Genomic DNA, 15,742 nt, shown 5'->3' with positions numbered 1-15,742 from the left:
ATCCAATAATCTAGGTAGTATCGACATTAGGGGGCACTCTTAAATCAGCCACAGTCTTACAGTACAGGGATCAGGTGCCTTATCAATCCAAAATAAAGACGCCACCCCGATTAGCATACATTTAATTAGATAAGGATTGAGATCATTGTCAGGGGAGAAACTTGTATCAATAGTATTGTATCTACAATGAAGGGAAATCTAGGGTATTAGAACCCCGGTTCTATGATAATATGAGATAGACGTCTCACATACGGGGATTCGCTCTAGCAGATTCACTAAATGAAGAACCAATCACAGCATCTTTTGGAGACAGACAGGTAAAGTTGGAGAAGAGGTGAGCCCCTCCCCGCCTTAGAAGGTGCAACTCGCCCCGCCTCTGGTCATTCTCAAGCATGCCTCTCTTCCAAATGAAAGGAGGACCAAGGCACTCGTCATATAAGTCCTTTATTTGTATGGCATGTTCAATGGAAACATTGGATAGCCGTTGACAAGRGAGGGGCCCACTCGAAGAGTTGGTCACTCTTTCGACATGCTCTCGTTCTATCARAGCACTGGGCATAAATGGTGGAGACGCTCTTCTTCCGTAGAAGTGAAGGGCGGCGGCTGGAAAGCCATAAGCTCTAAGAAGAGACAATTGTAATTGCCGCTGACCTTAGGCATAAAGGCGGGGATGGGTAACAGTGTTACCTTGGATAACACCGGGGCAAACTGTAGGCACGAATAGTGGACTGACAAACCACGCAGGTCACTCACTTGCTCTGCTGATGTAAGGTCAATCACTAAAGCTGTTTTGAAGGAGAGATATTTCAACTCCACACTATCCAGAGGCTTAAAAGGCTGCTGCAAACTTGCCTCAAGCACAATAGACAGGTCCCAAGATGGGGCTAAAGGCTTGGAAACTGGGCATAAGCGACGCACTCCCTTCAAAGAAACGACATAACCGAGGGTGTATCCCTACTATGTTATTGTCCAAGCCTATATGACAGGCCGAGATAGCAGTTAAATAGACCTTAACAGTGGAAAATGTCTTCCCTCTGCCTAAAATGTCCTGCAAGAAGCATAAAACCTTGGATACTGAGCATCGGTAAGGAATTATCTGAAGGCTATTGTTCACACCACTTCTCAAAAACGCACAACTTGTTTCCATACAGTGAGCGTGTAGAAGAGGCCCTTGAACTCTGGATAGTCTCAATGATTCCGATTGGCAAGCCTGTCACATCCTCTCACGGGCCAGGCCCAGAAGGCCATGGTTTCTGGGTGAGGGTGGAAAACATCTCTGTTTGCTTTGGGTCAAAAGATCCTAACGGTAGCCGCCTGGGCTTATTGTAAAGCAGGAGAGTAGAGCTTCCATGGCCATYGAGTGGCTAACGAGATGAGGGATAAGCCTTGTTCCCTCACTCTGTCCAGAGTGGGGAGTATCAAGCATAGAGGAGGAAAAGCGTAAAGCATCACCCTTGGCCAAGGAGGTGCCAGTGGGTCCAACCCCAGTGGTGCATCTCCTGCTAGGAACAACGGACAGTGTGTGTGTCTTCGTGCGATGCGAAGAGATCGACAGTGACTAGACCGTATATCTCCCAGATCTGGTTCACCACCTGGGGATGGAGTCTCCAATCCCCGTAAAGTTGATTCCCTCTGGACAATAAGTCTGCCCCTACATTCAGTACACCCAGGAAATGAGTTGCGCATAACGAGAAGAGGTGAGCTCTGCTCCACAGTATAATCTTGGTACTGTAGCTATTCTGTGTAAATGCAGAGAGCGAGCGCCACCCTGGCGGTTGATGTATATCACCACAGTCGAATTGTCTGTCCTGAACATGATTTGATCATTTTGAAGGAAGGGTAGAAAGTGTATCAATGAATGAAACACTATCAGCAGTTCCAGATCATTTATATGAGCGTGGTGGAGCTGCGGGGACCACATTCCATTTACTGCTTTTTCTTTTCATCACTTACCCTGTAAGTGATGTGCCTGTTGTCACTACCTTCCTTGATGACCGAGGGGCTCTTCCAGTGATGGAGAGCAAAGAGACAGTCCATGGTCACCGCTATCTTTCGATTGAGGTGCCGTTGTGGACACAGGGGATTTGGCAGATATCCAACAGTGAAAGTCTCCTATTCTCAGTAGTCCTAGCGGTACAACTGAGATGGTGGACGCAATCAATCCCAGCACTCAGAGGCAGGTTTTGAGCGTGACCGAGTGCCCCCGGTGAACAGGGAGCGGCACTATCGGAACGACGTGATGTGGTTGTCCAATAGTGTAGCCCGCGGAGAGAGAGAATCCTTGCCTGACAACTCAAACTGAATTCATCTGCTGCTCAATCGTTCGCCACATACTTCAGTCTGAGACTGAAGTTGTTTGTGGTGACGTCAAAATGAGGGGTGTTGTACAAAACAAAGTCATCAGCGATTTAGTCATCTCTAACCAATCAGAGTAATAAAGCCAATGATGAATTTTCAGTCATCTTCTTTACGCACTGTGTTCTGTCCATGATAATAGGCTAACGTTTGGCCGGTGAGATGGGTTAAAAGGGAAGTCATGTCGCATACCGCTTGCTCCTGTGTTGGGGCTGCTTCCACACACTTGCTGAACGTTTGTGGAGCTACTGCTAGCCCGAAGGGGACAGCGAGGTATTCGCAGGCTGTGGCTTGAAAGGCAAACCTGAGAAACTTCCCGTGTGCTGGCAGAATACTTATGTGAAAATAAGCATTGAGGCACATCGCCTCGACGAATAGAGCGAGACAGCACTTTGAGCGTAGGAATATGAAACGTGTACTTTCTCAGATAGCTGTTGAAGATCCGTAGGTCCAGAATGGGGTGACTGATCATTTGTCTTTTTGCCTCAGGTGCTTGTGAATGCGCTGAGCGAGAGCTGTGGCACGGGGGGCACTTGGGGACAGGCCAGAACATGTAGTGACCTGTTTGCTGCCCCTCTCTACTGCTGGGAACGCACCGCTAGGTCAGGTGACCCTTCTTCCCAGGGCAATCAGGTGGATGGGACCTTGATGCGGTAGCATCTGTCGGCCTCTGTCGGCCCCCACTGTCGGCCTCTGTAAGGAGAACCAAATTCTCCAAATTCTCCTTACTGCTGCGTCGGCTGGGGGTTTTGCATTGCGAGAAAACCCTGGTGCCAGTGTGTTGCCCTCTCTACAGCCTTGAATGGCTCCTCTAATGAATGTGCAGCAGACACGTAAAACTTCTGGAAGATGGAGGCGGAAATGTGCTCGGTCTTCCCAGGAAGAGAAGTGTCGGTCTGTGACGCAACACTGGGCTTGAGGTCGTTGGCCAGTGACGGCTCAACTACCRGGGGCTTGCTTGTGACGCTAGCTACCACCGGAGACTGAGGAAGGGAAAACTATTTATACTCTAAGCAAAACTTTCCTCTCGGTCAGTACTGAACACTATCGACAGGAGCTGAGGTCCTACGTTCTGCAGCTTTAACCTCACGGTTTCGCCTGAGAACAGTTCAGTAGGAGACAGTGATCTAGTCGCACCGAGGAGAGCTTCTCCAGCAGACGCTGTGATTGGTTCTTCAGTTAGTGAATCTTCTRGAGTGAATCCCCATTTGTGAGACATCGAAACAATTATTTGAAATAGAACAGCTGTTAAGTTTCGCCGTGGGATAGCTTAACATAAACCTAGGATAAATTATTTTGGGATGTAGTTCTGTTGCCATGTCAACCATCTCTCTCCAAACTCTCCCACTGAAAAATCAGACGAGTCATTTCTCCCAGAGGGCTGGTTAGGTCCGTCTAGGTGGAGTTCAGACATGGTAATCGATCCGCAGCCAAGCGGAAGATACAGATGCCATCGCCCTGGAGCCTCGTTGGCTCTGACTGGAGCAGACACGCACAGATTAGAGAGTAGTCCCTCACTACGCTGACTCCCTGCCACTCCATTTGTCTCTCCTCCTTGTCCTTATATCTCTAAATCTCTCCCTCTGTTCCCCTCTGGCCTCAGGCAACTCTCCCTCCATCCACTTTCACCTCAACTACTTTTGTGAGCCCCCCCCCAATGTCTTCTGACCACTGACTCGACTCTCTACTCCACTGTAGACTTTCCCCTGACAACTCTCCCCTCCACAGCAGCCCATCTCTCCACTTCTGCCCCCTCATCTCCTCTCCTCACTTTTACTCTCCTTTCCTCTGCTCTCCGCTCTTCTTGGACCCCAGTAAGACTAGCTGTTGCTATTGGCATAATAAATCAAAAATCGAAATCCCTTCCGCTCATCTTTCTCCTTCCCCCTTCCACTTCCCACTTACCTTCCTCATGAGATGGACCAGATCCTTGGGCCAGGTGGAGTTGTACTGCACACTGACTGTACTGAAGAGCTGCATTAAAGACTCCACTGAGTTACTGGCATGGATCTCATAGGGCCTCTGACAGAGGGAGAGAGCGAGAGAGAGGGTGAGAGGGAGTGGGAAGGAGGAGAGAGGGAGGAGAACAGAAGAGAGAGATGGGGGGGCGAGAGAGAGAGAGAGAGAGCGAGAGAGCGAGAGCGAGAGAGCGAGCGAGAGAGAGAGAGCGAGAGCGAGCGAGAGAGAGAGAGAGAGAGAGAAAAGCATAGACAGACAAGCATAGACAGACAGTGAGAAATGGAAAGAAGTGAGTATCAACCACATACAGTAAGCTTCAGTTTTCGCTACTCAAGAACAGCTCCACTTCCCATAATGCCTTTCCTTACCCATCCACGCAGCACCTCAAAAACCGTCACGCCTAGTGACCACCAATCCACCTCAAAGGCATAACCCACCCCCCCGCTCACAAAGGACTGGAAGATCTCTGGGGCTGGAGGAGATACAACAGACAGAGTCAGTCAGCTAGGCTACACAAGACCATCGAACACTAATGGATATTTACACAGTATGTTAGTGATACGGTTCCAGATCTGTCTCGTCATAGTCTTGACTATGAGTTGGCAAGACAGTACAAACAGATCTGGGTCCAGGSTAGTGATAAAGGTTTCCAAGGGCTGAAGGAATAACAGGTATAAAAAAAGTCTTACCCATGTAGGGCTTGGTTCCAGCTAAGGCCGTGGCCCTCTCTCCATCCTTGATTATTGTAGCAACGTTGAAGTCTGTCAGGTGGGCGTGGCCTGTGAAGACAGCGCTCCTTAGAACCAAACTCAAATATACTAACACCACACCCAAATCATGTTTCTTTTTTGAACAAAACTATCCAAAAGAAACTTAAAGCTACGGTATCTATTTTTGTCTGAACTTGAGTAGGCTTTCTATCTTTATTGCCTGATGTAACCTAAATCAAATTTGTTGTCTCTGACTAACTTTGACTAACTAACTGATAAACAAAAACAAAACACAAATAGCTTAGTAAAACATGATTCAGTGTGTCAACGAGACATTTGTTTTGCCGGAGTCTGGTCGAGTGKTAGCGCTGCMGACTGCAGACCACATATACCCGCTRGCGACAGGGTTATGAATCCTGCCTCGGCCCCTACTCCCAGTCKCCCTCTGTATCTGTCTCCGTCTCTACCTTCTGCCTGTCACTGTCCTTAAAACAATAAAATACATTACAAATATATATTTAAAAAAGACTTGAAGYAGAGTCTGCCTGAGCATTTTACTGTAAGAGCTGATGTCTATAGACMACAGTAGTGAAGTGGACTAGTGTGTCCTTGTGCTTCTTTCTGCATGTCTTCAAAGCATGGTGGGGTGTGAGACACACATTCGGGCTATTCTGCATGAGCGCTGACCCCATTACTGTGGTGATACCTACAGTAACATCCTGCAGAGTCACGACTGTGTGTCCTACCTGTCACCTTGGACCAGTTTCATTCTCAGAAGCTCCCTTTACTGTACATGGGGACATTTTTCTCTTTCTCACTCTCTCTCCTTCTCTACCACACATACTGTACACACGCACATGAACAACAATGTCACTCAAATGGCCTCCACGCGCCTTCATAAAGCATGTGACAAAAAGGTAAAACACACACACGCGTCGTAAACATCTAATGAGTACAAGGTAAAGTCATCTCTAAAGAAGAGGCATTCTCACCTTGCTCATCTAACAAGATGTTGTCTGGTTTGATATCCCTGTGAGATAGAAACAGAGAGAAACACAGAAATCATTGTCTGAGAATATGGACCTGCATATGGAACYACATGTAAATCTGTACATGTAGTCAATATAAAGCGTGTGCCACAGACTGTGTGTTTCTGAGTTGGGCTTGCACATGTGTGGAACATGATGGGTAGCTTTATGTGTTACATGTGTGTGCAAGTGTATCTGTACATTGAGGCTCGTAAGTATTGCCTGGGTCGTTCAACAAAAAGGGGGCCTTTTGGGGCGTGTAATGCTGTTAAGAAAAACATTTTATTTCACCAAATTGTTATATTCTGTCATAAAGAGAGCATGTTCCACTTAATATATAAAAAACATTCTCGCCATAAAAGAGGTCAAGTTAAGAAAAATGTGAAAAAAAATTGGCAATTAAAGTTACAAGGTTTACCATTGATGATTTCATTTTTAAATCAGCCATAGCTCCCCGTGTGACAGGGGGAATTGAATGCAAGCTTAACACGYTTTTTTACTTAACACTTTTCTAGACCATCTACTATGGGTAACAGGGTTGACATGTTATGTTCGACTCTCTCAGTTTTCTACCACAAAACACCRGAAAATGCTCACCTGCTTTCACACTATGATTTGAATGTTCAMTGTTTCTTTTGAAAWAATTWTTTMAAAAAGGAATAGTTTCACCATATTCAAATTATAGTTCAGTCCATGTAACAGGGTTGACCTTAAAATGAGGGACAAACAACTAATCACATGAAATAAATAACTATCTTCAGAAATGACTTTGTCAAAGCAACAAAATAACTAGAGATTTACAATGATGGTGAAAACGTTGGGACAATTTGGGGTTAAATGGGTTCAAATGTTCCTAGAAAAAGTGACGTGGGACATTTCCTTATTCATAAAAAAAATCTGATTCATTATATTTTCAATGTTGTTTATATTAAAGCTAGTTCACTGCATTTAATATAACAGGCTTTTAAAATTAAATATATGTGACTGTGTGCCGATGTGTGTACGTATGCCCATGTACTGATCCCTACACTACTATATTCGACATGGATGAATGGGAACATTGGGAACATGGCCATTTCCAATCCCAATGCCAGGGAGACACTCCCAGGTTTTCTCCACACATGCTTTTTATGTGGGGCACCAATGCAATGGAGACCAACATAAACAACAACACCTTGGTGTTAACCCACATGCACAGCCCCCTCCAAGCCCACAGCCAATTAACAGAGCCAACCCCGCTTATTTAATTATGCAGCCTGTCACCAAAGTGTGAATAATACATTTAGTCCACATAGAGAGTCTCATACGCTACACTAACATGATATCAGGCTACAGTAAGTCTTTTTTAACTGGTGTTTTCCTTTAAGAGGTTTAATGGAAATGTGATCACAAACCCAAGCCATTTAGTCCACAGAGTCTTTGTCTCAAACACTACACTAACATAAAAAGTAATATGTRCACTAAGGCTATGCTATACCAAGAAGTAAGTCTCTATGTTAACTGGTGTATTTCTCAAGAGATTTCAATGGAAATGTACGGGAGGAACTCAAATGTGAAAGTCTCTACACCGCCACAGTGGTTATTCGATGCAAAAATCAGCTCATACACTTCACTAAAGTAACATTCCTGTTAGCACTGACCCACTGGGAACACACTGGTACAATCAATGTKGCTTCCAAGTCATTTCAATGAAAAAAATGAAATTACGTTGAACCAACGTGGAATAAACGTTGACTTGACGTCTTTGCCCATTGGGGAGGCTATACTATACCATAAAAGTACATCTCTATGTTAACTGGTGTATTTCTCAAGAGGTTTATGGGAAATGTATTCAATTCACGTGCTTTATGGCCATGGGAGAAATTCCAATATGAAACCCTCTGCCATCCCGCCATACTGCCACCATGGTTATTTGATGTAAAACCATGCAGAGCATTGCTCATTGAACACACTTCTTCTTTGACGTGACTAGCAATGCAGTCAAACGGGTTTCCTAAGTATGGAATGTCAACTCCAGCCGCAGACGACTAACACGTTTGAGGTCTAATTCCACCTCTAAGGCCTTCACTATAGAAGAGGGAAGAGAAATCAATGTTCACCTTTTTAGTTTTTCTCCGGTGCAGAAGAAGTAAAGAGGGGGGCCATTCGTGCTTTCTTTGGGGACTTTTTTGCTTAGACTAATTCCACCTTCCTCAGGCATCATGGCAGCAGCAGACTGTTGCTAGGAGACACTTCTTCCCCCATTTAGTGCAACAAAATAATAGTATTCTCCTGTCACAAACCCACAGCATGGAACCAAATTGCAGAGCAGGAGATACAGATAACCAGGGATTGGATTAGGCCTCCTACAGCAGACACGATTGTGTCAGAGTCAGAAGTGATGCCAGGAGGAGAAAAAAACCAGAGACTTGGGCAAACTCCCTGAACCTTCTACCAACTAACTTAATTAGTATTTAAATAATGGCAAAGCACATTTATCACGTTGACAGGGTGAATTACTGTTTTAACTTGAGTTAAGGACAAGTGTGTGTTCATTCTAGTTGGAAGTACAACGCCTTCAGAAAGTGTTCCCACCCTCACTGGGGTACAGTGATGAGGTAGTCRTTCAAAAATCATGTTAAACACTATTATTAGTGAGTCCMTGCAACTTATTGGGTTACTTCATAAGCACATGTTTACTTTGCCATAACAAAGGGGTTGAAGATTATTCACTTATTCACTCAAGACATTTCAGCTTTTCATGTTTAATTCATCTGTAAACATTTAGAAAAACATATTCCACYTTRACATTATGGGGTATTGTGTGTAGGCCAGTGACACAAAATCTAAATTGAATCMATTTTAAATTCAGGCTGTAACACAACAAMMTGTGGAAAAAGTCAAGGGGTGTGAATACTTTCTGAAGGCACTGTACATGATTGTACATGATTGCTCAACGGCACGAATGCACAAACACACTCACCAGTACGCACGCACCCAGATATTTATTTGCACTTTAGAGGAGCAATTTGCTAAAACGAGCTTTGGAGTAAAGGTTAAAACATTGAGGCCAAATGGTTAAAACATTTTGAGTGGAGTTTGTGGTCTACAGGGACCTAAACACTTTCATTTACAGCACCAACACTTTGCACTGTGCTCAGCACTTTCAACAAAAGCTCACAACTGCAAGTCATACCATGCTGAAGAAGATTGATTGTAACAATTACAGCAATATAGAAAAGCCTTAATTAAAAGGGAATGCCCAGGTCCTTATAGAAAGAATACTGTTGAGCAAACAGACTGTTGGACAAACATATAGGCTACTAAATCCATTTTAGTTTCATAAACTCTCTTAACAAGCACACAAACAACTACACCACTGCCCAGTGATATACTAGTGAATTCAAAGCTGTGGCTTTTCTTCCAACGAGCACCACATATTGGAGCCTACATCATTAGACCCAGAGCGCGGGTTTTCCAGTACTGCAGTGCTGTGAGTATCTCCTGTAGCCGTCAGGCCACACATTAGGTGTCAGAGCTGGGAGAGTGAAAAGGACGATGCAGGACTGCCCGTTCTGCCGGGGACACTCAAGACAGATGAGAAAAGGATGATGATGAATCATTACACCCCTTAACACAGGTGATTCATCTCCTTTCGGACATGGAGGTGAGGGGATGTCAGTCTCTGAAACAGGGAGTAGAAGAGGGAGGGCCAGGAGTCCCAGACGTGGCACCCAGGATAGGAGTAATCAGGGAGGTACGTACAACTAAAAGCAGACAAACAGCGATCCCCTGCTGGGTGTCGGCGAATGGTGGCTGTTTGCACTGTTTCAGAAAATGACAGCTCATATTCTGGTCAGAGCGATCGGAATGTCGCTCTCTGCTTTTAACTCTAGAAGCAGAGGCAGTCATTTTGACTGCATATTAATTTAAAATGTAAATATCTGCAATTGTTTAAGTCATGCCTCCCCCCCTCTATCCTTGACTTTTGATAAATAAGTCTATTTAACATACATATGTTGTAAGAATTTTTATATCAGAAACATAATGTGTTAAAGCTGTTTTAAGAGGACATGTCATTTTTTCCCCAATGCCAAAAATTGACTTTTTCTAATCCTCCTACAGAGTCACATTCAGGTAARACGAGCAGACAGAGCCGATTCTGAGGTTTCCAACTATCACTTTTTCCAAGAATAATCGCTGTTCCTTTGCGGTCCATACATGAGCACGCGCCAGCAATTTTCAAGTGTCATTGTCACGTGCCAAAGTACAGTGAAATGCCTTTCTTGCAAACTCTTTCCCAACAATGCAGTAATCAATATCAGTAGTACTATAAATGAAGTAAAGAAATTGTAAATTGCAGAAATATGGCTTTTAAATAAATAAAAACGTTTAAAGGGATGGTTGTCAAAAGAAAGTTGTTTTTGTTTATTACTCTTTTTTTTATTGGGCACAGAGGGTAGTGCTTTTTTTATTCTCGCTCTCTGTTTACATTCACCCTTTTTGCAGGTTTTACTATATCATTTATTATATCCTAGACAGATTTCCTCATCTGCCTGCGTGCACCCCCCACTATAGGTAAGTAAGTAAGCTAAGTGGTCAGTTCCARGGTCAGTGGCAATACAATATTTACAAAGTGCAGGGATACTGGATATGTAAAAGGGGGAAGTTGACTAGACATCAGGAGCATATATGATGATCGTATGTGAGTGTGTGTGTGTGTAGTCACTTTTTAAAATTTGATTTAATCCTTTAACTAGGCAAGTCAGTTAAGAACAAATAATGACGGCCTACCCCGGCCAAACGCGGACGACGCTGGGCCAATTGCGCGCTGCCCTATGGGACTCCCAAAGAAGGCCAGATGTGATACAGCCTAGATTCGAACCAGAGACTGTAGTGACGCATCTTGCACTGAGATGCAGTGCCTGAGACCGCTGCGCCACTCGGGAGCCCGGGGAGTAGGAATGTGTGTGCATGTTATGTGTGTGTGAGCAAATTAAGTGAGTATGTGTGACTGTGAGTGTATGTGTGCTGCAGTGTCAGTGTGAGTGTGTGCAAGTCCTGTGAGAGTGCATAGAGTAAGTGTGAAAATAAAGTAAAACAGTCAAAGCAGATAGTCCATGTAGCCATTCTGTTAGCTATTTAGCAGTCTTATGGCTTGGGGATAGAAGCTGTTCAGGCGCCTGTTGGTGTCAGACTTGTTGCTCCCGTACCGCTTGTCATGCGGAAGCAGAGAGTACAGTCTATGGGCTTGGGTGGATGGAGTCTTTAACAATTTTCCAGGCCTTCCTTTCACACCGCCTGATATAGAGGTCCTGGATCGCAGGTGCCATGCAATCGAGGGCGGTGCAGTTGCCATACCAAGCAGTGATGCAGCCAGTCAAGATGCTCTCAATGGTGCAGTCACCTCCCCGTCTCCTGTAGTCATCAGCGCCAGTTATCAGGCCTACCACCGTCGCGTCGTCAGCAAACTTGATGATGGTGTTGGAGTTGTGCGTGGCTACGCAGTCATGGGTAAACACAGAGTACAAGAGTGGACTAAGCACACACCCCTGTGGGTCCCCCGTGTTGAGGGTCAGCGTGGCGGAGGTGATGCTGCCTACCCTCAATACCTGGGGTCAGCCCATCAGGAAGTCCAGGATGGTGACGAGCTTGGAGAGGACTATGGTGTTGAAYGCTGAACTGTAGTCAATGAACAGCATTCTTACATAGGTATTCCTCTAATCTAGGTGGGCGAGGGCAGTGTGGAGTGCAATTGAGATTGCATCATCTATGGCTCTGTTGGGGAGGTATGCAAATTGGAGTGTGTCTAGGATGTCTGGGATGATGGAGTTGATGTGTACCACAACCAGCCTTTCAAAGCGCTTCATTATTACAGATATGAGTGCTACAGGGCGGTAGTCATTCTGGCAGGTGGCCTTAGAGTTTTTGGGAACAGGAATGGTGGTGGTCAGCTTGAGACGTGGRGATTACAGACTGGGACAAGAGAGGTTGAAAATGACCAAGAATATTCTTGCCAGCTGTTCCGCACATACATTGAGAATGCGCCCTGGAATAGTCCGGCCCCGTGGCCTTGTGAGCGTCGGCGGGGGCCCTCATGCACGGCTCGGTGTTGTTTTTTGCCGAAGTGAGTTTGTCTAGTAGAAAGGCATTGTTGGGCATATCACRGCTGGGTTTTCTACTGTCCTCTTGCTAGTTTGAAGCCTTTGCAGAGGTCGTAACAGGAGTTGATTGTGTCCTCAGCCATAGGCTCGGGGGTTGGCAGTGATAGYCCTCTGTCCGGTAAGTCTGGTCTTTATCTTAGTGCCAACCTCTGTGTTAATCCAGGGCTTTTGATTGGGGAAGCAGCGAAACTTTACTATGGGGACAACGTCAGAGGTGCATTTCCGAATGAAGCCGRTGACGGAGGTGGTTAGCTCGTCGATGTTATCAGGGGAGTTCCAGCACATATTCCAGTCAGCTCTAACAGTCCTGTAGTATAGCCTCTGATTCGGCGGACCATTTCTCTATGGAGCGAGTAACGGGTACTTCCTGTTTGAGCTTCTGCTTGAAGACAGGAAGCAGGAGTATAGAAAATGATTGGCCAAAGGGGCGATGAGGGAGGGCCTTTTATGCTGCTTGCGGGTAGAGTAACACTGGTCTAGGACTTTATCACCCCTAGTGGCGAAGGAGACGTGTTGATGGAAGTTGTGCATCACGTAAAAAGAAGCAGCCTCCGTCCGGGTGCATGRTTTCCTGCTTGTTTATAGCCTCAACTACATATCACCTTCAGTAACATAAATGCTATGGTGTTCTTGGAAATGCATTGTTTCTCCTATTCTAATGTTATCAAGACCTTCATAAACACAACCAAAGGATTCTTTTCCCGATAGCATATATGACATGTATTTATTAGASTGTTAGCATGTTGCAGTCTRAATGGCTGCTCAGTGGCATAGTAAGGGTGATAGCGAGGACCGGCAGTTCTAGTGTTAACAGTTTGCCATCGCAGTGTGTTTGAGCTCGAAAGGAGGGCCAGGAGACGCAGACACAGTTTTGGTTAGCGATGGYTAAAATGAGCTGAAGTTAGTAGTGGCTGTTTATAGAAATCCGAACAGTGGATTACTGTCCTGGCCCATAGATTACTGTCAGGGTAAGAACCATATAACTGAAATCCTTTTAGCCTGAAATTTGGATTTAACACTATTACGAAAGCAAGGACACACTGTGTGATGTGTGCCCTCTGATATTTTCATCGATTTGATTTTTTTWAAACTATGAATTCTGTGTATTATACGCTACATTGGACAAGGTAATGTTAGAGCGAAGACATGGATACATTATTTTTATTATAATTTTTTGTGCAACGTTCTGCCATAACAAGACAAAATCATTGTCTTCATGAAGAGGCTTCTAAACAGCTTCTACCCCCAAGCCATAAGACTCCTGAACATCTAATCAAATGGCTACCCAGACTATTTGCACCCCCCCCCTTTTACACAGCTGATACTCTCACCACTTTATTTTAAGAATGTGAAATGTCAGAATAATAGTAGAGAGGATGATTTATTTCAGCTTTTATTTCTTTCATCACATTCCCAGTGGGTCAGAAGTTTACATACACTCAATTAGTATTTGGTAGCATTGCCTTTGAATTGTTTAACCTGGGTCAAACGTTTTGGGTAGCCTTCCACAAGCTTCCACAATAAGTTGGGTGAATTTTGGCCCATTCCTCCTGACAGAGATGGTGTAACTGAGTCAGGTTTGTAGGCCTCCTTAAATCACACACACTTTTTCAGTTCTGCCCACAAATTCCCTATAGGATTGAGGTCAGGGCTTTGTGATGGCCACTCCAATACCTTTGCTTTGTTGTCCTTAAGCCATTTTGACACAACTTTGGAAGTATGCTTGGGGTCATTGTTCATTTGGAAGACCCATTTACAACCAAGCTTTAACTTCCTGACTGATGTCTTGAGATGTTGCTTCAATATATCCACATCATTTTCCTCCCTCAGGATGCTATCTATTTTGTGAAGTGCACCAGTCCCTCCTGCAGCAAAGCACCCCCACAACATGATGCTGCCACCCCCGTGCTTCACGGTTGGGATGGTGTTCTTTGGCTTGCAAGCCTCCCCCTTTTCCTCCAAACATAACGATGGTCATTATGGCCAAACAGTTCTATTTTTGTTTCATCAGACCAGAGGACATTTCTCCAAAAAGTACGATCTTATGTAAAATAATATTATATCAATTTGTACACTGCAAATTGAACACAACTAAACCCAAAAGGAGAATTTATTTTACAATAAACAATTATTTCATACCTTGATTACACGGAGAAACGATCATGTATGTCTCTTTTTGTATTTGTGGGAATACTTGATGTAACGGTGGTCCTCCTCCTCTTCAACCGAAAAGGAGGAGTATTGAGGGAACCAAGGCGCAGCGGGTTGTGAACACATAATATTTATTAAAGACAAGACGAAAACACGAACTTCACTATAAACTAACAAAACAACAAACGGAGTAGACAGACCTGAACGACGAACTTACATTAAACACGAGAACGCACGAACAGGGAGAATAGCCTACACATAAAATGACGATGTACAAACACAAACCGAACAGTCCCGTATGGTGCGACAAACACTGACACAGGAGACAATCACCCACAAACAAACAGTGAGAACAACCTACCTTAATATGACTCTCAATTAGAGGAAAACGCAAAACACCTGCCTCTAATTAAGAGCCATACCAGGCACCCCAACCAAACATAGAAACAGCAAACATAGACTGCCCACCCAAAACTCACGCCCTGACCATCACACACATACAAAAACACAGAAAACAGGTCAGGAACGTGACACTTGAGAACAGATTTCCTAAATTAAACACATTTGAGCTGAATTCCTGGGGATGTTAGTCTTTTTTTGACCAAAAACTAAACCCGCCCCTCCCAAATATATAAACTTAGCAAAAAAAGAAACGTCCTCTCACCGCCAACTGCGTTTATTTTCAGCAAACTTAACATGTGTAAATATTTTTATGAACATAAGACTCAACAACTGAGACATAAACTGAACAAGTTCCAAAGACATGTGACTAACAGAGATGGAATAATGTCCCTGAACAAGGGGGGGTCAAAATCAAAAGTAACAGTCAGTATCTGGTGTGGCCAGATCTCCTCCTCATGGACTGCACCAGATTTGCCAGTTCTTGCTGTGAGATGTTACCCCACTCTTCCACCAAGGCACCTGCAAGTTCCCGACATTTCTGGGGAATGGCCCTAGCCCTCACCCTCCGATCCAACAGGTCCCAGACGTGCTCAATGGGATTGAGATCCGGGCTCTTCGCTGACCATGGCAGAACACTGACATTCCTGTCTTGCAGGAATCACGCCACACAACGAGCAGTATGGCTGGTGACAGGAAGGGTACCATATGAGGAGGAGGATGTCTTTCCTGTAACGCACAGCGTTGAGATTGCCTGCAATGACAACAAGCTCAGTCCGATGATGCTGTGACACACCGCCCCAGACCATGACGGACCCTCCACCTCCAAATCGATCCCGCTCCAGAGTACAGGCCTCGGTGTAACACTCATTCCTTCGACGATAAATGCAAATCTGACCATCACCCTGGTGAGACAAAACCACAACTCGTCAGTGAAGAGCACTTTTTGCCAGTCCTGTCTGGTCCAGCGACGGTGGGTTTGTGCCCATAGGCGATT

The 15,742-nt window shown here is 44.8% G+C and overlaps 1 protein-coding gene across 1 annotated transcript in view; it reads right to left on the bottom strand.

Annotated features, from left to right (window-relative positions):
• The window catches only part of LOC111952041 (serine/threonine-protein kinase 32C), a 155,738-nt gene that overhangs the window by 12,218 nt on the left and 127,778 nt on the right, over positions 1–15,742 (bottom strand). Inside the window, exons 5-8 of the mRNA XM_023970475.2 lie at positions 6,017–6,054; positions 5,004–5,093; positions 4,683–4,786; positions 4,261–4,377 (exon numbers count right to left, since the gene is read on the bottom strand). Of these exons, the coding sequence (XP_023826243.1) occupies positions 4,261–4,377; positions 4,683–4,786; positions 5,004–5,093; positions 6,017–6,054 (349 nt within the window). The remainder of the gene's footprint in view (positions 1–4,260; positions 4,378–4,682; positions 4,787–5,003; positions 5,094–6,016; positions 6,055–15,742) is intronic.

This window comes from Salvelinus sp. IW2-2015, linkage group LG25, assembly GCF_002910315.2.
Source record: "Salvelinus sp. IW2-2015 linkage group LG25, ASM291031v2, whole genome shotgun sequence".
NCBI classification, from domain to species: Eukaryota; Metazoa; Chordata; class Actinopteri; order Salmoniformes; family Salmonidae; genus Salvelinus; species Salvelinus sp. IW2-2015.
The sequence above is the reverse complement of the archived record's forward strand: the minus strand, read 5'-3'. Positions and strand labels throughout refer to the sequence as shown.